At 37.7% G+C, this 24183-nt stretch overlaps 1 protein-coding gene across 2 annotated transcripts in view; it reads right to left on the bottom strand.

Moving 5' to 3' along the window:
- RNGTT (RNA guanylyltransferase and 5'-phosphatase) overlaps positions 1 to 24183 on the bottom strand; it is a 199905-nt gene that overhangs the window by 3430 nt on the left and 172292 nt on the right. For both annotated transcript variants that reach the window (XM_079780364.1, XM_079780361.1), the window contains exon 15: positions 722 to 845. In XM_079780364.1, coding sequence (XP_079636490.1) covers positions 722 to 845 — 124 coding nt within the window. The remainder of the gene's footprint in view (positions 1 to 721; positions 846 to 24183) is intronic.

The raw sequence follows: 24183 nt of genomic DNA, 5'->3' as shown, positions 1-24183 counted from the left end.
CATAAGCTTATCGTTAATCATCATCACCACTGACTGAGCACTCTAGAAGTATGCGATTCTACTGACCTTTAATCTTGTTTTTTATCTTTTTTTCCAACTCCACTAAAAATGCAATCCAGGGCAACAACTGCCACTACTAGTTTACCTTATGAATTTGTGTTGTTCCCCATGACAGAAACTTACTATTCTGAATCCCCAAAGCATTCAGGGAGATTATATTGTCCCCAAAGAACACTCTAAACGATAGCAGAGCAGGTGCAGCAGCCGCCAACCTTTTGGACCACCAGTTGGCGACCGCTGGTTCAGGGTGTTGTTTTTTAACAGCTTTGGTTTACTTTGTTCTCCATTGTTTGTAGAGCTATTTTAGGAGCTGGAAATTACATTTCCCCCTGCTAATTTAGTCATTTACCATCTGCCAAACAATGGTCATAGTTTTGAATAGAACTAAAATTATCATGACTCTTGTTGTTCAATAAATTCAACTTGTATACAGCCCATTATCCTGCCCTTTAAACTTCCCTCTTGGACACACGGGCACAAGCCCACAGGTCTATCTAAAAAGGAGAACCTACAAACCAACCAGAGCCGACCAGGGGGCAGACCTGACACAACCTGATCCCAGCGAGCAAGGACAGGATCCAGTGACTCTGCCCATCAAGAACAAGAGAGACAGCACATTTTGTTGGTAATGTAACAAGCATTGGTAGGTTGTCACACTCACCCATGGCAGTGTTGTAGGCATTAGGAAAACTTTTGTCTGTTCTCTGTCTCATGAAGACCCAGCTGTTGTTCTCAAATTTGCATTCTATAATTTTGTTGTCATACTGTTTTAGGTCTTTTGTCACCTGTTTTAAAAGAGAATTGAGGATAATATTTAAAACGTTTGAAAGGATTTTAGCTTCCACTATGTGACAGACACATTAGGAAATGCCAAAAACATCTCAGGAACTCTTCATGCAGACCTCTCCGTCATGTGAGATGTCTAACCAAACCTAAGGCATGGTACATACTCCCTTGTACATATGCTCCTTAATCTGACATTTTATAATTGTGAAAAACAGCTGTCAATATATAGTAATTAAAGGAAGCTAAGCAAAAACCAGCCACTTTGGGGCCAAAAGCAAATGTGTTACCATAGGAATCAATGTCTTCAATATTGTCTGTGTCCCTATGGTTTTCAGAAATTGAATCTGTTGCTAACATTTCATCAACTTTCAGAAAGGTCTCACCATCTAAATTCCTATGTCAAAACCTAAAAAAATACCATTTAAAAGAAAAAGTTACACATAAAGAGTAACATTAGAATCACATTCAGGCAATATGCATCCTAAATATCTTGCTTTTCAAGCAGCGATAATTAACCAAAAATCTAATCTTTAGGCTATTTATTAACCTTTCCATCCCTCCAAACTAGTATGAGGTTAGAGATGAAGCTACTTTTGATTTTACTTGGTAGATTTTTTTGGCTACTTCACCTCAGATGATTAAATATGGATTACAACTTACTCCATCAAAGCTAACAAGTATCCATGGCAACTATAAAACCTTTTAAAATATATTTCATCAGGCTGTGAGGATGGTTTTCATAAATAGGAACCTAAGCTTATCTTTGCAGTTTTCAAATCAAATGCCAGTCATGGTAATATTTTAATTCTGTCCTCATCTTTCCCAGCTAACAACTTTTCCTCACAATATGGTAGATTGCAATCATTTAACTTCATTAGCATTATTTGAAATGCTCTCATTTTTCTACCCACATATTCACTACCACCTAGGAATATGAAGGGAGCAAATTTAAAAGATGCTTTCAATTCACAGATTAGGCAGTGCATGTCTTCATAAAAGCTTTCAAATTGTATTCTTCTTCCCTTAATGAGTATTACACTTGATTGGACTATTTGCATTTTCAACAAATCCAACAGGTCCAGTACATTCAATGGCTCTGGAACCAGACCTGCCCAAAACAGTGATGTTCCACTTAACAAACTTGCTAAATTAATTCTCAAATATTCATTGTTCTAGTCTCAATTCTCCCCCGGTCCTTCATAGGGATCCATCTCTTTTAATTTGATACATTATCTATATTCAAGTATTAGGCAACTAATTCAGTGAGGAAACCCAGTTATGTTAAACCATATGTAGGATCAAACAGAAATAAGTTTCTAAACCTTTCATAGTTTCCATTTTCTAATTTCTAAAATGGGCAAAGGAATTCCTAATTTACTGAGATACTGGAAAAATAATAAGTGAAAGTGCTTGGCACATAGTAGCCAACTGGTAAACTTCATAATTAAATATAAAATTGGGAAGTGAAACATTGCTTATTTTAAAAAACTACATTACAATGAAATTCATGAAAGAAACCAGGATGACATGGAAAAGTACACTTTGGAAACAGCTGTCAAGAAAACTGTACCATGTGCATTCTATAAGAATGGTTTGCTACCCACAATATGCAGTCTGTACTTTTACTGACTAGCAATTGTAGTCAGTCTTTATCATTTGGCTAATCATTCTTGTGTTCCTGGTTTCAGAATTGCTATAAATTATGTGTTGCTCAATCTGACTACAGCAATTAAGCACTATTATTAAGTGTCTGTGTATCCACTTGGGAATGCACTAACAATCTGGAAAACAGAGCTTTTCAGAAAATGCATACACCTCCACTACACTAACCTAACCTTATTTCCATGTTCAAGAACAGCACATTGTCCTTCATGATCACACCAGTTATATTGCCAAGACATACACACTGCAAGGTACTCAATTGATCAGATGGCAAAATATATTTAACTGGTGAAAACAATACCTCCCACAGGTGCACAAATTAAACCAGTTTTCACTAATGGTCATATCAAGAGAATGACTGGCATCCAGAGGAGGAGTTTAACTTTACTATCCAAATTCTAATTTGTTACTATGACAATACTCATCCTCAGCCTATTGCATATTATTATTTACTAAAACAGGACTCCATTAGGACTTCTACAATAACCTCTGGTTATCCTAGTCTGAGTTAATAAGAGCTTGAAAATAATAAGAATAAAATATTTATAAATCAGGATTTCACATCTGTACCTATAATCACATCTAACTATATTTTACTGTTGTTTTCAAAAAGAAGAGCAATAGACAGTGTATTTTATATTGAAAAATACTTTTTCATGTGCCCATTTTATTGAGTACCACACTTTTAATACTATTTGAATCTACCAATAACTGGGGTTAAGAGACAGTCAGATGAAAGTGAATCTAATACCTCTGAAGATACTAAATTAGCAGCTCAATGATAATACCTGGAATGCAGGGTCTAAGGCAGGTGGAATCACAGTTGCTCCACTCTGCACTGTTTTACAGAATACTTTTTGCAATCTAGGTGGTTGGGCACACTACCAACTCACAAAAGGCAAACTATCAGTGTTGGCTAAACTGACCTGTGTGGATCCTGAGAAAGAAAACACCTACTAAAAAGGGCTCCCGGTAGCTAGATAACTGGGCTTAAATAAATAAATAAATGAATAAAATCTCCAGCCTAGCAGCCATTTCTACACGGGGGCCTTTCATGCAAACTGCACTTTAGGGAGAAGCCTGCACTGAACTAACTGCCCACCTGCACTGTGTTTCTGCCATCTGATTCAGCCCTGAGTTCCTGGAATCCTTTTTCAACCAATAGGACTGAGGCTTTTGCCATCCATCAAAGATGCACAACTCCCACCAGCTTCTTCACTGACCAATCAGGACAGTGCCTTTTAGACCAATCAAACTGTGAGAATTTGGAGAACTCATTTGCATGAGGACAGACCAATCAGGGACCAGGGTTGGGGACTTCTGTGTATATATGTCAGTTCCCCTTTGGCTCTGGGAGCATACTTTCCCCTTTCCACTGAAGACTGCATTTCCCTGGCTGGAGCTGAAACACCAAAGATGTCTCACTGAAGCAGGGCAGAGCAGACCAGCATGGAGCAGAGTACAGCTGTCTAGCTCAGTGATTTTTAGTCATTTTCATCTCATGACACATATAAACTACTAAAATTCTGTGGCACACCAAAAAAATGTATTTTTTGCCAATTTGACAAAAACAATAGGTATAATTTTGGTTGTGTTGGCTGTTGCCTTTTTTTAATTATTATTATCATTTGACAATCTAAGGGGAAAGAGGTCAGTGCCCCTGACTAAATAGTCAGGTCTTGCATGTTTTAAAAATTCCGGGGACACACGGGTTGAAAATTGCTAGTTTAGCTAGAGAGGGGCCTAGCCCCAGGGTTATCTCACATGTATCACAATTGATCTGCTTACACTAAATAAAGTTTCCTCCTTCACTGCACCCCAAATTGGGGATTCCTGTTGGTGCGGAACTGGTGCCAACAACCATGGGTTGGCACCTGCACAGAGCAGGCAAAGACACGTTTCTATTTCTAGTGGGACAAAAGCCTCTAGAACTTACTGCCCTTGCTCTGTGCCAACTGTTTTCTTATCAAGAGCTCATCCTTCTTTTAGAGAAACTGCACAGAGGCTTGAGGGGAGGGAGATTTCTCTGAACTAATTTGCTCTGGAGACACTTTAAAATAATAAAAATCCTTAGAATTGGAAAGGCACCAGTGAGTTGTGGTTGTTGTTTTTTTACTTTCAATTTTGAGATAATTTTAGAGTTACAGAAACATTGTCAAGGTAGTATAGAGTTCCAGTATTTCAGTCACACCTAATGTTCATATTTTACAACACCATTAACTAAACTACAGACTTTATTCAGACTTCATCAGTTTGTCCATTAATGCCTTTACTTGTTCAAGGATCCAGCCCAAGAAACCTCATTGCATTTAAGGGTCATGTCTCCATGTTCTCTTCTAATCTGTGATAGTTTTTCAGACTGTCCTTGACACTCTTGGAGAGTACTAGTCAGATATTTGTAGGATGTTCCTCAATTTGGGGTTTTCTGATGATCAGACTGAGGTTATGGATTTTGGGAGAAAATACAAGAGAGGTGAAGTGCCCTTCTCACTGCGTAATATCTGGGGGTATAGGTATCAACATGGTTTATTACTGGTGATGTTTACCCTGATCACTTTGTTAAGATGGTATCTGCCAGGTTTCTCTGCTGTAAAGTGACTATTTTTCTCCCTTCCATATTCTATTGGTTAGTTACAAGTCACCATACCCAGCCTCACTCAACAAAATGGGAAGTAAGCTCCACTTCCTGGAAGGAAGGGTATCAAAGACTATGTGGACATTTACTAAAACTACCACAGAAATTAGTAAGTTTCTCTAGAGCTATTTTAAGGCTATACAAATATCCTGTTTCTCCTTAAAGTTTCACTCATTAATTTGAGCATTCATCCGTGACTCCTGCCTACAGCAGTCATTACTGTGGTGTCCTAATGAAATATTCTCCTTTATCCATTCCTTCTACATTTATTACCTAGACTTTCTGTAAGAAAGACCTGTCTCTTCTCCCTCATTTATTTGCTTATCTATATCAGTATGGACTCACAGATATTTATTTTATTCTTTAGTTTATGATAAAATACTATTGTCATTTATTTTGTTGCTCAAATTGTTCCAGTTTTGGCCCTGGCTACTCTCTCAGGTTGACTCCTGTGTCCTTTTAATTTGCTTCCACTCTCACTTACAAAATAAATATATATTTAGCATTTACTTTCTGTCAACACAAGGTATTACTCCTGGCTCATTTTGTGTTGTCTCTGCTCTCAGGTTTAGAGTCAGGCCTGGGGTCCTCTATCAAAATGTTATAGTCCACTATGAAACAGTCCACTACAAAAGTATTGCCACTACTTGTTTTAATCCGAATTTAACCCTTTGCACTCGCTTGCCTTTTTCTCGATTCCTTTATTCTAATGCTAACCGTGTCGAGTCACACTCGACATCCGAGTGCAAAAGGTTAAAATTATTTTTGAGAGAAAGAGAGGGAGGGAGAAAGAGAAGGAATGAAAGTGAGAATGAGAAGAGAGAGAGACGGGGCGGTGGGGAATGACAATGAAACTCTAGATATGATATGTTTGTACTTAGAGGTTTCCACCTCATCTTCTGTGAACTGCTCTCTGGAGCTATGTTACATTGGCTATTTTTTTCTTTTCTGAAGTTATAATTTTACATTTTGATAATTCAAGTTCTATTATAGTGTGAGAGAAAATATATTTTAAAAATGTATCTTGATTATATGAACTCAAACAAAACTCTTATTTTTATGTAAATAACTTCAATTTCTAGTACTAACGAAGACAGAGAAAATAAAACGAGCCAGAAATAAAATGGAATTATATGTTTTCCTTATGGTATAAGACTAATAGAAACAGATTAAATCTGAATTATTAGACAAATAATCTTTTACAAGATTAGGGCCATGATATATAATGTTTAGAAAGTGTATCCATTTACTGGAGGAAGTAGAGCATTTGACTAGTTGCCCTTTAAAAATATGCCAGACTCGATCTACCACTTGAAACACAAGTTCCTCCACTAAAATCTACTTATGTTTGTGCCTCTATAATGAAGAACTACTGTGTAAATAACACACTTGTATTTGCTAGGTTAGAAACACAGCAGCAGGGAGTCTCTACCTCATGTATGGAGGGGGTCTTCAAGCAAGTGTTCAACTAATGAAAATAGCCAATAAAAAGAAAGCAGCTAAAACTGTCTTTTTAAAATCCTAAAAACAAGTCATAACTTCTGGATATGAAGTAACCTATAAGTTATTACCTTCTAATAAAATCAGTTAGTCAGAGTTATTCAAAATATAATAAATCTTCATATAAAATAACTGGACAGCCCTGGCCGGTGTTGCTCAGTTGGTTGGGCGTTGTCCTGTGCACTGAAAGGTTGCTGGTTTGATTCCCGTTAGGGCACATGCCTGGGTTTGGGGCTCGATCCCTGGTGGAGGGTGTGCAGGAGGCAGCCGATTGATGTTTCACTTTCACATCAATGTTTCTTTCTCTCTCCTCCTCTTCCTTCCTCTCTCTCTAAAAGTCAGTAACAAAATATTTTTTTAAAATCCTATATAATAAAGAGCTAATATGCTAATTAGACAGAACAGCAGAACGACAGTCTGGTCGAGCTTCCAGACGACCGTCTGGATGAAGCCAGGGCTGCAAGGGCTGGCCAAGGCTGCAAGGCCGGCCGAGGCTGCGAGGGCTGGCCGAGGCAGCTGGGGCTGCGAGGGCCAAGCCCCTTGCATGAATTTCATGCATTGGGCCTCTAGGAGACAGATAAAACAACATGTTAGTAATGGTTATTAGCGGATGATGGAATTAGGAATGATTTATTTTCTTCTTTGTATTTTGCTATATTTTCCAAACTTGCAAAAGTATACATATTTAACTTTAAAATTTTTAATATTCCTAAGATAAACCGTGTTTCAATAAAAATGATAAACATAAGGTTGGCTTTTTCCTCTTTTTTTATTAAATTTATTAGGGGGATATTGGTTAATATGATCATATAGGTTTCAGGTGTGGGTTTCTATGTTACAAGATCTGTATATTGCACCATGTGCCCACCACCCAAAGTCAATCTTCTCCAATCACCATGTATTAGGACCCGCCTTGAGCCCCTACCTCCTTCCCTCTAGCAACCATTACACTGCTATTTGTCTTTTAATATAGAGGTATAAAACAATAAGAAGAGATAAACATTTAAATAAAAAACAAAAAGTCTTGGGAAAAGGGTCTAAGTCCACAGTTCACAAACTGCAATGAGAACATAGGGCACTGCAACAAACTCAGAGGCACTGTAGGGTATTTTAACGTTTTGGGAAAAGACGTGTTGGACACCATGCAAACTATTAGCTGAGATAGTTTGCAGTTTTCATGTGAGATTCCTTTAGATGGCATTATATCTTTGCAAAGCGGAGTGTTTGGCATTTATTGTGATAAAAACCAAGTATCACAAAAATCAGTGGGGAACGGTAAATGAGACCTGTGGTGATCCAAGGTTTGAGAAGTTATGCAGTCCTTACCATGTGCTAAATAGTTAGGATATAAACACAAGTTAATTGGATCTATCCACTTCATAAATGGCACCTGTTAGGTATTTCTTGTGGTTTAGAGGTGCTGTGTATGAGGCAAAATCAAGAAAGTTTCACAACCTCTGTCCTAAATTCTCTTCATTCATCCTTTTCCAGATCCTAGTCTCTGAACCCATACATAGCCTTCTAGCACTTAGTAGAAACCAAACAGAGTAGTAAAAAACCCTGCTTGAGGTACAGAAAACAGAACTGGTACAGAATGAGAACTTCAAGTTAATTTCATTAGTTTGATTTAGATCACTAAAATATGTACCCCCTCATTGATCTCCCCATTATCAGTACAGTACCCAGTCCAGGGTAGATCCTCAGGGAGAGTGTTCACTGAATTCAAGAGAATCATGAGCCTCTGGTTTGTCAACCAGTTTTCCTGTTGATGGCTGGTTAAGTAAAGCAAGCTAGCACTAGCTCTAGCCTTATTCTACCCCCTTCCTCCTTTCCACTCCTCCCCTACCCCCACCCCCCACCAAACAAAACAAAAGGTTTAAATATCTTAAATATCCTCAACTTGTCATTTGAATAAACACAATGCATTTGTACTCTCTATTTCTGATGCCTAAGGTGGAGGTGATGCCATGACCAGTCTTTGCTATCACGGTATTAAAGGCAGCATATGCTCTTTGGCAGTGAAGAACAAGTAGAGGAAAGGGAAAGATAAAGGAGGATTTCGCGTCCTCACCCCTTTTATTGGTCAGGCAATATCAACCATGTCTAGAACTGCATGATTCATCTTTATATAAGTAAATAGTAATAACTTACTTATTGAGCACTATAAATCCACGATCTACATGCATACAGTCATTTAATTTGCACCACAACCTTAAGAGGTAGGAATTATATTGCTACCCTTCAAAAGGCATGGAGACTAAAAGCTTAAAGTAGTTAAATATCTCACTGAGAGTCATAGACCTAAAAAATGAAAACAGCCAAGTCTCATATATAGGTCTTCCTGTCTAATGTCAACATGCCATTTCATATCCCACTAGTTATTACAGAGCATGGCACTCTGTGGACAATAAATACAGAATGAAACAAACAAGGTTATTTTCCTATCCAGATTTTGTCTGATATTGGATACAGAAACTTCTGCACATATAAGCTTAAAAACAGTCATCTGAAAACACAAAGACATTGGACCTAACTCAGCCACCGTACTAAGCTGTAAAACTATCCTTCCTGCCATGTGACAAATAACTGAGCAGCCATGTGCCAGGCACAGGTTTGCAGACTGGTGATACAGACACAGTCCCTACTCTTTAAATGTATAGTCTAGGAATTAGTAAATAATTACAAATTATGATAAAGGCTATGAAAAATAGGCTATATAATAGAGACTACTGCAGGGGCAAGATACTTGATTTTAAGTGGAGTAGTCTTGAGGAGATGATATTAAGGTTGAGATTTACAGGATAAGAAGCCAGTTTATAGAAAGAATGAAGGTAGGGAGAAAGAAGGGAGGAATAGGGGGAGGGAAATAAGTAGGAGTGCAGGGATACACACACTTCAAGAAGTGATTAACAGGATGTCTGAAAGCCTGAGGTGAAACCGTTCTTAAGATATTAAAGGAACAAAAAATAATGTTTTGTAGAAGCCTTTGAAAGGGGTCCCACATAAGCCTGAGTCATTCTCAAACTCTTTCTCTTATACCCTTTTATATCACACTAGAGGCCCAGTGCACAAAATGTGTGCACGTGTAAGGTCCATAGGCCTGGCCGGCAATCAGGGCCAATCGGGGTCTTTTGGCTGCTGGCTGGGGCCTTCCTTCGTTCTGCACTGCCCCCTGGTGGTCAGCGCACATCACAGTGAGCAATCGAACTACCGGTCTCCTGATCAAACTCCCGAGGGGACACCTTCCAGGACCCCTTGGGGGATGTCTGACTGCCAGTCGGACATCCCTCTCACAATCCTGGACCGCTGGCTCCTAATCGCTCACTTGCTTGCCTGCCTGGTCACCCCTAACTGCCCCCCACCCTGCCGGCCTGATCGCCCCTCACTGCCTCTGTGTGCCAGCCTGATCGCCCCTAACTGCCCCCCCTGCCAGCCTGGTCGCCCCTAACTGCTCCCCGCTGCCAGCCAGGTTGCCCCCAACTGCCCCTCCCACTGGCCTGGATGCCCCCAACTACCCCCCCCTGCCAGCCTGGTCACCCCCAACTGCCCCCCCTGCTGGCCTGGTTGCCCCCAACTGCCCCCACCCCCACCTGCCTGGTAGCCCCATGCAGCCTGCTTGTTCAGTCATTTGGTTGCCCCTCACTAATCCCCCTGCCGGCCTGGTCGTAGGCAGCCATCTTGTGAGGGCGTGAGGGTCAATTTGCATATTACCTCTTTATTATATAGGATGTACAGTCTAGCTGCCTATATGTCATCTTTATTTGAATGTCTCATAGACTTCTCAAGCCCAACATGTTCAAAACTCAACTCTGCATCTTTCCCCAAATCTATTTCTTCTCTTGTCTTCTCTACCTTAATAAACGGTAGCTCCACTCTCTCAGCTTCTCATGACAAAAACCTTGGTGTTTGGCTGATCACTTTCCCTTTTATTTCCCCTCATATTCAATCCATTACACGAGCCTACCAATTCAACCTCCAAAATTTATTCTGAATGTGTCTATATGCCTCCTCTCATACTGCCATTATCATAGTCCAAGTCATCACTGTCTCTCAGACTCCTGCAACAGCTTCCACATGAGTCTCTCCTACATTTTCCCATCCTGTCCATTCAAATTCTAGGTTTTTGTGAATAAAAAACCTATGTTCTCCTTTTCCCTAAGAATCTAGGCTCTAAGTTGAAAAAATATAAAAGAAGGCAAAAGCAGACTACACTTGTGGATGCTTTTACTTCTTGTGTAATAAACTGTAATTAAGGAATTATTTCCAAGGATTGCATTCCACTTGGGAGAGTCGGTGGGTGGAAGATGAAGTGATATGTGATGGGTGAAGGACAGAAGGGCATAACATATTAGGGCAAGCACAATGTCTATCAAGTTTCTTTTCCTTCCCTTTCCAAATGCACACCATTCTGACCTGCATCATCACTGCTGTTTGCTATTCTAGTTACAGCACAAACCACAAATCATAGCAAATTGCAGAATTTCTCAATCATTAAAGATTCACAATAGGTTAATTTTAAAATGGGCTGCACTTCACAGCTGTAAAGCTTTTGTCTGATTTCTAGACCAAATGAGAAGTCATTATTGAATTGAACAATCTTTCCATGGATATGACTTACAAAAGGAAAAGGCCATGTGGACAAAACAGGTAACTCTGCCAGGTAAGGTGAGGTAATGCTAATGGCTTACTAAATAGACTACCAAACAATGGCATAATGTACCGCTCCCTGTCTGTTTAGCACCGAGCATGATGAGAATTACAAATAGATCATGGATTCAGTGCGTGCCTGGGATAACAAAAACAATACAGAACCAAGGAAAGCTTTACAATCTACCATTAACATGGAGAGGAAGTTAATGTGCAATATGTATGTCTAACACTTACTTTTCTTTCCAAATGGTTTTAAGTGTGATGCCAAACTTCCTGATGTTGCTTGTTTTTTAAGATGTCTTTGTCACAACCAATGCAAATAAATAAGTCATAAAGTGTATCTGTCAGATTGAATTTGATAGATGTTCTATCTACTTCTGGGAGTAACAAACACCTATCTTAAAGTCATTTCAATGATCATGAAAAAGCCAGCTTAGAGTTCACAATATACTGAATCTAATGTTTCAGCTAGGCAATTCATTAAGATGTCAATGCATAGTTCAAATTTACCTCAGTGAGTCCTTCATTTACTTTCTCAGGACTTGCTAACAATTTGAATCCAATAATGTTAATCTTTAAATTTCTTTAGCAATGTGTCCAATTATATATAACTTTATCTCCTTCCTCTCACCCATTTTAAACCCAACTATTCAACTAGGCCCCTTTTAGAGACCTCAAGAGAACTGTCCTCTACATAGATCTACATGGCATGTGGCAATAAACCAAATGCTACAATAATAAGTGAAGATTTCTTTCCTGTTCTGCCTACCACTTAGAACACCAACAAAAATGCTGAAGTTCTTTCCTTCTGATCAACAACTCTACAAGATGACTCAGTTTGCTCTAGCAGCACTAACAGGCACCAAAGCCCACAGACCCATTCACCTTTGAATCATTAGTGTGGATACACAGAACTGCTTGGTTTAGTGATAAAGCTCTGGTGGTGACTAGGACCTCCCAGGATTCCTTTCTCTCGGGTCAATACAGGCTCCCACTGTGATCTTCTAAACACAGTGACCTGCCTCTGTTATGTCCAATAGGCAATTTAGTCATTCTTTTACTCTTTGCCATGCACAATGCATTCTACTTTCAGATATGCTTTCTCAACAACTATATTTCTTCTTCTTTGAGAAAGAAATCCTGGAGTTATTGACAAAGTCATTACATAAATACAGAGTGATAATAACACTGCTCAGAACCCTAGGAGATCCTATTTTCTGCCTCCATGTACTCTTTGAATGACATTCACAATGGGATTTATTTAAATCTGCCTCATCAGCTCCAGGTATTGAGGATGTCAAAAACCATTCAGAAGATGTTGAAAGTTTGAAAATGATTATAATAAATTATCTGCATCAAGTTCCACACTCCCTAAATACCTTGCTCAAAAAAATTTTTTCCCAAAGCACATCACAGTTAGCCTTCATAAAATCCAGTATTTCAGAGCTGATAGAAAACTTTGAGCTCATCAAATCAAATACTTCTACTCTGAAATATTCAAGTACTAAATGCATCTCCCATTATCTTTATTAATTAGTGTATCTTTATTTGTGAACATTAATGCATTGAGAAGATATAAAACCAGGGGGAAGGAGCAAATTCATTATTTTGGTGACCTGTACTCAAAACGAACTTAATGTTTTCACCCAAACTATTTATTTTCATCCAAGATTTTAAAAGAAAATACTTACTTTTAGAATTATTGACTGAGGGGTTTGGTTTTTTTCCTTCATGGGGAAGGGAAGGGGAGAGAACTGACATTTATTAACTACCTGCCATGTAGCAGCACTGTGCAGGGCACTTTTATATACATTATGCTTTTTATAATAATGAGGAAATTAAGGGTCAAAGTATTTAACTGTTCCAAGCTGTGTTTGGATCTAGAACTCTAAATCATACTGCCTCTTGGTAATATCTAGGAAATCAATATACTAGGAGAAAAGGAAAATTTTATTACTGTTCACTCCTAATCAAGAAATTACTAAATAGTTAAACCAAAGAGCTAATGGAGTTTGTAGTCACCATAACGTAAAACAGATATGTCGACTCTAGAGGTCACGTTAAGTTTAATGCAATATAATCTTCTAAAACAGAAATGAGCAGAAATACAGGCTTCATGTGAGAAAAATAAGCAGACAACAAACAAACAAACAAACACGTCTGAAGTACCACAGGTTTGCTAATACTAGTCTGAAGAAAGAGGTCTGGAAAGAAGTAAGGAGGAACAAAGTGAGAGAAATCTCAAAATTGGGTAGGAGAAGACAAAGGAAGTTAGTTCTAAGTGTCCTAAGCCAGGCCTGTGAAATGGAGATAGAGAGCTTTTCAGTTGAGTAATAGTCAACAAAGAAAGATTCCCAGTGATGATTAGAGGTGTATAATTTTTTAGTAGGCTCTAGCAATTTATAAGTCTTTTCTGTCCTGGTTTATCTGCTTTTATTTCCAAACTTGGGGGGAAAAGGCATCTTTGCAAAGAATTATGCATGTAACTAACATGAAAACAAAACAAAACTGGCTACTACCTAAAGATTTCTACATTCAAATATCTGATTGTCCAATCTTTGAGAGATCAGAATTGTCCTAATTCCCAAATCCTGGAGATTTCATTGGAAACCAGCTTAAATTTCTCATTTGGTTTCCTCCCTCGCCCACCCCCCACACTCCCTTAGATTACTGTCCTATCTTTGGTGAGGATAATGAGAATGTCTCCTAGTGGGAATAAAGAACAAAAATCAAAATAACATGGGCAAAAAGTCCCCCTATCTTTGGACATTCACCACTCAACTGTTCTTATCAAGCCTTCTGAGAGTCTATTCTGAATAAGGTGGCTGTGGTTACCTATCAGGAAGGAAATTATTTTCTAGATCTAGACTATAGTGCTAAAGGACTTGGAATTAAGTCTGAGGATAAATAAGGTAGGTGGCTTTACATCTTTTCTCTAAAAATAATCTAACACAATCTTGGTGCTTAATAAAAATAATATATCAAGTAAGCAGTATGCTTGGCAGGGATGCTTTTAAATCATCAGTATTTTATGAGACATTTTCACACTAGCATGCCTCCCTCTAATGTTTAAAAGTCAGCTCAGTTCCATGACCATCAGAAATCACTGCGTGGGTCTTTGAAAAGTGCTCCTCCCACCAATGCCATGCTGTCTGTGCCTTTGCCAACTTTTAGGCCAGTACACCTGTGACCCTGAGCTCCTGTAGCTTCCACTGTGGTGGCTGCCATGCCAGCAGCGCACTAGCTACACAAGGGTCTGCTCCAGCCAAATGACAGTACAGGAAGGATGTTTGTTTTCGAGGTTTATTTAAAATCGGAAAGAGCGTTGGAAAGTAACAAGCTGGGAACACAATATAGCATCTCCTTTGTTCGCCAGCTGCACAGAAGACCTGGTGATCACTTCTCAGTACTGCGCTGTGCCCAGAGGCTCCAAATTATCACTGCTTTAACTGTCTTGCCACCACACTTCAGATGTTACCACTATCATTTCCATTCTTGCTTTCGGAGTATTCCAGGAACAGCAGTCCTTCGAATCCTACCATCTAATTGGTGCTAAATTTACATGTGGTCATGCTTCCCCAACTTTGGTGTTAAATGGATATTCTAGTCCTTTTCTGTCCTTAGGAAAGGGGTTGGGGTAAGTCCCTGTTTTAACTATCACTAGCACTTGAAAGCTGTGTAGCCCCACTCCATAGCCTGCTGATACCAGAACAAAGAGCTGGATTTAATCCCAAATTAAATCATGAAATATGAACTCAAGTTACACTGGTTGACAATGGTTTGGCAAGTTAGAGAACATGGCAGAGTGAACATTGGGACTTTTTTTTTTATCTGCCTTGAAAAAAGGAAAAGTAGGTTATTCTTAGTTGCATTTCTTTTTGTTTTTTTTTACTGACTTGGTTTTTTGTGCTTAACTAACTTTTTAGAAACCAAAATCCAACAGTGAGAACAATTATGTTGATAATGCCAGGAAATTTGTTTGCTTTGTTAAATTGAGCTTCAAAAGCACTTCAATTGAACATACATTTGTTATCCCAAGTAATGCCTATTCTTATACCCATTTAAAATGTTTACTTTATTACAGCTTATTATAAATGTGAGGCTGAAATGCAGCACCATGACTGCTCAATTTCCAGACCACAATTTTATGATAATCATATGAAATGTATTCATGTGTCAACAGAAGGCCTAACAATGCCCAAATGGGGTTGTTCTCGGCTTTGTATTTCCGAAGGCCGCACAGTTCTATGCTCCATAGCATTAAGACACTGCTACAAGCAGAACTCTGAGAATTTTAACTTAGTCTATAACATGTACTATTTGACTATACTTACTCAGTTTAATTATTACTATCTCAGAATACAGGTGAGCTCCTACAAGAAAACGAATCCTAAATACCCAAACATGAATGGGATAAAAGAGTTCATGACTTTATTTTATGGTTGGATTTATCTTTTTAAGGCAGTCTTCAAGTACCAGAGGGAATGACACTGGAGAATTCCTCTGTACTTGATGTTCCTAATGCATGTGTAAATACCTGGAAAATACCTTCTGTCCCCCTGGCCCCTCACAAGAGTAAGCAAGCACATATGCAGATCGAATAATGGGAAATGGATAATGGATCTAGAGGTGCCCCTGGCTCTTAAGTATTGGTTTCTCTGTAGCTCTCATGAGGAGGCTGCCCTGGCAGGCAAACCCACTCACCTCTCTCTTCCATAGTCCCCCTTAGGCACAACATGCTGGCAGAGAAAAGCTTAGGTTTGACTTAATTTCAGGTGACATATTTCTCTAGAGAACTGAGCCTATTTTACCAGCCCCTAAAATATCAAGATACACTGTTTTAGAGTATAATTCCTTCCTCTTACCTTAGATGATAAGATCCTTGGCTGCCACATCTCACTGAACACATAGTAGGTGCTCAATAAATAAGTGTTGAAAGGAAAAACTTAGGTGAACATTACAGAGATAAATTATTAGAATGACATCAAGATTTCAACACATTCCAGCCCCTATTAAATTATTTTCATCCCCTGGACTGACCAGGCTCTCTTGCTGCACACCTCTAATGGCAGGTATGTCATCTTCTCTTCCCTTCTGGCTAGCCACTTCTCTTCACCAGGGTCACTCTCTCTGGGAGGCCTTCTCTAATGGCACAGATTCTTGTGCTTCTTTGAGACACTTTCATACTACCTTATTGTTTCACTATCTTAGAGGGATGACCTATTGAAATGTCTCCTGCTTGACAATAAAGCTCAATCAAGATGAACTTTAATAGAGTGTGTAGCACATAGTAATAAAATTGAAATTTTCACATGCATATGCATATAAAGTTATGTACTTTGAGCCTGAAAACCAAGCCAAACCAAAAATAGAATAAGCCCAATCTAATTACATAGTCATATGGGTAATTAGTAGTTGAATCAACCACAGCTCTCTGAGTAGAAGTCCCTCTAAACCATGCTGCCACATAAAATTAGGCTCCTCCTACCTTTTTGGATGTGGTTATGATTTCCAGTCAAAAAAGGACCAGGATGTTAGCGATTGGTGGAAATGAAAGGGGAAATAGGGAGCAGAAAGAAAGCAAGTAAACCATTTACCAAGCACTTTTATGTCAGATACGACATACAAACGGACAGACGAAATAGTTAATGCATGCTACTGCATCATATTCATTATAAACCAAGAATTTTATGCTTCCTAAAACATAAAAGATAATGACTCATTCACCCAGCATTTATCAATATTGTTCACAGTAAGAAAAAGAGATAAATGTGTCATTCCCTTTTGCATCAAGTGTCCAAGTAGAAGCACTATAAATACGCAAATTTTAAATGTTAGTCATTTACATAGTTCCACATATAGGAACTCAAAGGTCTTTATAAGCATTAACCCTTCACATTCTTATGAGATATCTGCACAAAATTCCTATTTTAAACAGTGACTTAGGATCCTGTAAATAAAAGTGAAAATACGATAGGTTTCAACCTTCCTGTCTGCCACTCTAAAATGAGCCTACATTTCCTTCTTAAACAATTGTCCATATATTTTCCATAAAGCAAATCTTAAGAAATATCTCCATCAAAATTTCCCACCAAATTTGCAAACAGAATTGGCAAACTGTCTCAGGAAATAGGATTTGCTAAATCAGTTCAAAGTGGCCTCAATAAAAATATTCAATAGGACTGCACAAAGCTGAAAGGCTACAGACCAAGCAAAGACATATGACATGCCATTGAGAATCTGCCCTGAGTGTACAAAAGATAGGCTACAAGTCTCTAATAATTTATCATTTTATTAATGATCCAACAGATGACTTAATGAATAGCCTACTAATAAGATGTAAATTCAAATTTGGATGTTCTTTTGAAAACCCATTAGAGAAAGTAATATAATGCAACAATTACAGAGGAGGTATTTTTGCAAAAAAAATTTTCAGAAAATAAAATATAACTTGGAAATATATAAAAGATTAATTCCTGATCAATATTTAATATGTAAGGGAAATGAAAAGCTATAATCACCATAAAGAGGAAAATGACAGTAGACAGATTACCAGAATAAGAATTAAAATGAGACGTTCTATTACATTTATATATTATTGCTATTATTAATAGTTCTCACCCCTTTTAAGAGGGAGGGGGAACATATATTACTGTAGCAAGGGTGGAATTTGAGTAAGACACTTGACAGAAGAAAAATATATTACTGGTGGATGTAGAACTGGGGTTAAGTTTGAGTAGTAGTTTGCTAGGCTCACTTTTTTCCCCCATCCTTTCTCTCTACATTCACCCAGAAAACTATAAAATGCCTACATAAAATAATAGGGATGAAATAAACACAGAAGCAATAAATTCATTTGTATTTGTTTTCTGTGTTTGGGTGATTAGTGGGGCTTACAAGGATATCCATATGTATATAATGCAATTGTATATAATGTATACATTTTGTTCAGGTTTTAAATATCAAATCCAGAGCTTGTAGAAGCACGTAGAAAGTAGAGAGAGGAATAAGTCAGCCCTTCCAACTGAGGTTAAGATAGGAACAGAAAGCTTGTCTTTCATTTTCGAACCTTCCAAGGCCTTGGAAGATGAACCCTCAATGCACACATACACAACTGCCTGTGTGATCAGAAAATGACAGATTCAGGAACAGAATCCTACATCTTGATGATCAGTTCCCCAATCTTTCCTCTATATTACACTGTCCAACATATACTTTAATTCAGCATTTGGATGTAAGTGATTATTTTTACTTAAAGCCTCCATATCTGTCGATATAGGACTTGTGGTTTCTAGTACCCACTCTGGTATCTAAAAATGCATCACAGATTCAACCCTCTCCTGCTCCTGGTATAGAAATAGGGTCATTTTCTAGTTTTTAAGAGATATAGGTCATTTATACAATAAATTTTTCTTCAGCTCATATTGTGCAGTCGTATTCTGAGGAATGGAAAAGGTCTCCTCTACCACCACCTGCAGGGAGTTAGAAGTATATTTGTTTCAGAAAGAAACCAATCACAGTGCTTTTGTGGTCAGGGCCATCTCTGCCCTGCCCAATGAGGAGGAAGGCCTCATCTGACCTCTGTCTCTGATATACACCTTTGATGACTATTTTGGAGTGAATCCAGTCCTTTTGGAAAGCAGGATGGCTGCAGCCTCTGATAAGCCTAACTTATTCTGAATTCTGCCCTATGAGAAAGACTGTTTTAGAGTAGTTTCAATTCATTATTGCTAATTAATTTATCACCATACTTTGGTAAACTACATACAAATTTATGAGGAGCAGATATAGGTTATTATGAGGTCACAGTGTTTAAAAATTCAGACAGCTAGTCATTGAAGGTTTCAAATTTCCTTTCCTCCGATCCAAAGATCTTACCCATATAATTTAAATAAAATTCTCAAAGCATTTACTATTTCGACTCTGAATACTTTCACCTTTGTTTTAGAAATCCTTAAAAGTCAAATAATCATTAATAACTATATTTAAGTTTTGGTTAAAAAACAAAACAAAACTAGAAATGATCTTGAACATGATTTAATAAAAAATTGCATTTTTAATTTTTAAAAAATCTGTTTTAAGACAAAGATGAGAACCCCAAATCTCACACCCAACATCTCTCCTTCCCACATACCACACTGCTTCCTTTTTACTTCTTCACATATAATTACATGGCATACAATTCAAAGACAATTTGATATATCATCTTTCTCATTTTGCTAGATAATTGAGACAACTTAGGAAAGAGCACTAAAAAAGAATACAAAGAACTCTGGAGGAGGCAGAACTGGATTAAAATCCTGACCCAAGTGCTTTTAATACACGTGCATTGTGCTCCATGCTCCACAGTCGTGAGGCCCTATGCTATGCAGATTGTAAGCTATGTAACCTGGATCACAAGGCTGGGATCTGCCAGATGGCTGCTGTTGGGACCGAATGTGTTAACCATTTGGTACACATCAGGGGAGGGCAACTCTGTTAGTCTGCTTTCCTATATTTTTTTTTCCGGGGGTTATTCTGCTCTCAATTTATGTAGAAAATTATGATAATGTATTATGTAAACAGAAGAATTTTTACTCCATTCCATTTCCTACAACTTCCATTTTAAACAAGAAAATAAAACTAAATAAAGTGAAGAAACTAAACCCTATGTGGTTCATTCTTATTCAATATATACTTTAACATAAGACTATTAATGGTAGTAAATGAAGTCAAGTAATAGACTACTTGATTTATTTTCATTCTATTCTTTGTCAACCTAAACTGGAAAAGGCTGGCTATTCCATGAGGTTATTTATTCATTAAAAGCAAAGTAAAACCTGGCTTTGAAAAAGAATACCTTGGGTTCAAAATGTCTCCTTAAGTTGAAACTCTGTGTCACATACATGATCCTAATCACAGAACACCCATATATCCAGGTGTATCAAGTTCTAGAAAGCCCAAGTACCTTATAACAAATACTTTTAATGTGATTTTAGTTATTTGCTCACTTAATTTCTCATGTCACAATTTCTCATATAAAAGAAAAGTACATCTGATGATCCTAATGATCTGGAACCCAAGGTGATAAAAGAATAAGGCCTCTATTTGTAATGGCTTATTAAATGCTTTGAGGGAGGGTGACGCGGTAGAAGGAAACACCATTTTAAAAAATGACCTTTTAAGCCTGTTATTGTGCTAGGTGCTTTATCCATACTGTTTACCTAATTCATACATTTTTTCTAAGAAGCAAATATTGTCATTCCCATTTTATAGATGAAAAACAAGGGACATCCACTAAAGTGCATAATTGGCTGAGAATCCCTCCAGGTTTGTCTAGTTCTAAAGTCTATCCTAAGGTTCAGGGATTAGTTTGCTTTTCAATTGAATGGCAAATCATCCTCATGCATTTTAATAGATTCATGAAAAAAATTTCCATAAACATTTATACAAACTAATTATGAAAGTTAATCCCACACCCCATAAAGGGCATAAACATGTCTCACACACCAGCCTGCCACATTTCTACAATTAAATCTAAGCAAAAAAAGCACAAGAACCAAAACAAACTAAAAAACTGAAGGGTTCTAGTCTTTTGGATAAGATATACTTTTTCTCTCATCTGCCAAATTCCTAGATTAGTTACATAGCATGAGCAATTTTCTCACAGGAAATCTCACATTCATAGCAAGCTAATTACTCTCTAGAAGTGATTGTCATATGTATGTGGATGGTTTCAGGGTTCAATTTTGTCAAAAGCTGGCAAATTAATTCATGCATCATCTGATACAAGCCTTATGTTTTAAGAGATTAAATGCTACTGCAAAGACCTAGGATCAGGGAATTTCTGAAGACTACCCTTAACTAAAAAAATCTATTAATCTACTTTTTTGGGGGGATCTACAAGACAGTTTATTTGCTATGATAAATTCAATATTCCACCCAACTGTGAAGAACATATCTGTGTACTAAACAGAATAATTTTTATGTTTTCAAGTTTAGACCCCCAAAAAAACTTACATATTAATCAAGAATGTACTGTGTTAAAATATAAAAACAAAATATTCCAGAAAAAAAATGCTGACTAATTTCCTTGCCTCTTAGTAAATCAGATATATAGGTATACTGGCTCAGATGTTTACACTGGTTTCTACCAGTTATGTAGAGTCAAATGCCCATCTTTACAGATGTTTTTAATACACACTTTTCTTATAGCTACAGTATGCTATTTACTACACAATAAGAGTTTTCTCTCAAGAGAGAAATGTAAGCAACATTTTGAAACTTCAGTTTGTTGAAATGTGTAACTATCTGTGAGCTTCTCATTTTGTATCAGCATAAGTGAATTATGCTACTTTTGCTACTGTCAAACAAAAAAAACATTTAAAATGATTTTTTTATTCTCACTCTTAATTTTTCCAGTTGCATATGGTAATACAGTTTAAAAATGATGTCAAAGATGCCACTTTACTACAGCAAAATATTAAGAGACATTTGATGGAATCAACATATGGTGGTACATCCCTGAGGAATATGGGGAACATTTTTATTTTAGAGAAGGCAACATCTATTTCTTAATCAATACAGAGTCTCCCTAAGTATATGATATTATTATAAGAAAGGTCTCCAGCAGTTATAGGGCTTTTGTATAAGCAACCCTATAAAGTTTAATAGGTTTCCAAGACTACATTAACACCCAAAGGACCTACCATTCATATACTTCAGTCTGTGAAGTTCACACAGTCTCACTTTAAACATGGAAAGTTTCAGTGGCAAGTAAAGGTATACAGAAGTAAAATCTTAGAAGCTAAATACGAATATAGGCAAATATAAGATTTCACAGCCAGTATACAAGTATTTGCCAAGTGGTGACACAAATCATACAGCACTCCTAGAAAGAAAAGATTGATCCTTCCCAGAAATTAGTTCATACCTCCCTTAGGGTTACTTCTGTATTATTCTTTGTTGTTTATTTGTTTTTTGCTGATGGTTATATATTTTAAGTTCCTAGAGAGAAAAGATTTTATATTTTTAGTTTTGAATTCTACCACAGTACTAAAAAATACCCAGCACCTGGTACATGCTCAATAAATGTTTGAATAGCAAAATAATAAATGATTGCTGGTATTGATAAAGATAATGAAGACAGCAGTTACACTCAGGGCCAAGCACTGTTCTAAGTATTTCAAATGCATTAGCTAATTTCCTATTACTTTCTCTTGGTATCTCCACTTTACAAATGAGGAAACTGATTTCACAGAGAACAAATAGCTTGCCCTGACTCTGACTCCTTCATGCCCTTCACTTACTGGCCAAAGAAGTAAGTGACTTGGCCTAAGAAATAAGTGACTTCATTAGGAAGGTCTTCCTTGACCCATTAAACAAGGCTAGCTACCCTTGCTCTCCAACCAAATAACTCATTTTCCCTATCATTACAGCCATCACTCCTGAACTTATTCAACCAGCAGAATTGTACATTATACGATAAGCCCCAGGAAGGCAGGGACTATCTCAGTCTATTCACTACTCTAATTCCAGTCCCTATCAAAGTACTTGGCACATGATGGGGGCTTAATGAATATAATTTTAATGACTGAATGATGCATAACATATGGCAGGTATTCATTAAATGTTCATTTAAGGAATAAATAACAGAAATGAATGAATCTGAAATGATATTGAAAAAGTCAATGTAATTGCCCAGTAATCTGTAATTTGAAAATGTAAAACAGATTTAAGAGAAAAATGAGGATTAGAGATAAAGATTTGAGAATCATCTATAGACAACTATTCCGCAGTTATAAGTAACCACGACACAACTTTGACATTATGGCTGACTCATTTCTGAACACATATTATTTATGTATTCGGGAGAACTCAATGTCATATTTAAGTTGTAAACCCCCAAAATAAAAATTCAGAAAAGGGTCCTCATTAATTGTAAGAGACGAAACCACTCGAGAGTTTCATCTGAATAATAATATATTGCTTTTATTAGGGTGCCTGGAATCTGCCACTAGCAAGTCTCTAGTTAGGTGTTGGAAGCTGCCCATTGCCTTCACTAGCAGAAAGAGGTGGACAAGGAGTCCGGAAGGCTGGTCAACCTTGAGGCTCTGGCAAGGGTCAGAGCCAAACACCCACTGTTTGGTCAAGACAAAGGGAGCTGAAGCAACTTCCACCTTTTAGTCTCATGAAAATCCTTACTGATAAGATAGTTTGCCTGTTACTGGAAATTGCCTGCCTAAGGGCTATAGGTGGATCCCAAACCTGAATAAAAGGGATCGCAAGGCGAGAGCAAAGGGGAGTCCTCTCTTGGGCTTCCGCCTGGCCTCCAATTCCCAAATTAATATTTTCTTGTCTAGTCTCTTTCATTTGTGTGCGGCCTCCTCCAGAATCCGAACCCTGAACCTGAACCCTGAACCACACGGGATGTGGGGGGTACACTTGCAGTTAGGCAAAAGAGCTCCCAGCTCTTATTAAATCTACAGTGTGTTCTTGAAGATGACTCTGGTGAGGCTGCAGTACACTGCTAGCATGATTATACACCATAAACACTCAAACATTAGAGATGAGCTCTGTGTTGTAGAGACGGAGCTAAGCCTAGTTAAATTTGCAGATTAACTTAAAAGATTATAAACCACACTGTACTGCGACAGTACACAAAGGTGAAAACTGCTGTAAGGCACTGACAGACAGAAAGCAGAGCAGGTTCAGTCATTTTGCTCAAGAAACTTAAAAGATATGCAAGTGCAAGTTAAATTTAAGTTTCAACCCTGTTTTACATCATTTGGTATGGCTGTGAGTAGGAGTGACAGAGACATACATCAGCCACTGCCACAGTAAAGAAAATGAGACCTTGAGTAAAGGCAGCAGGCTCCCAGAAGAAAAAAATCCACTGCAAATGAAAAAAC

The sequence above is a fragment of the Cnephaeus nilssonii genome, assembly GCF_951640355.1.
Source record: "Cnephaeus nilssonii genome assembly, chromosome: 9".
NCBI lineage: Eukaryota > Metazoa > Chordata > Mammalia > Chiroptera > Vespertilionidae > Cnephaeus > Cnephaeus nilssonii.
Note: the sequence above shows the minus strand (reverse complement) of the source record. Positions and strands in the feature narration are given on the sequence as shown.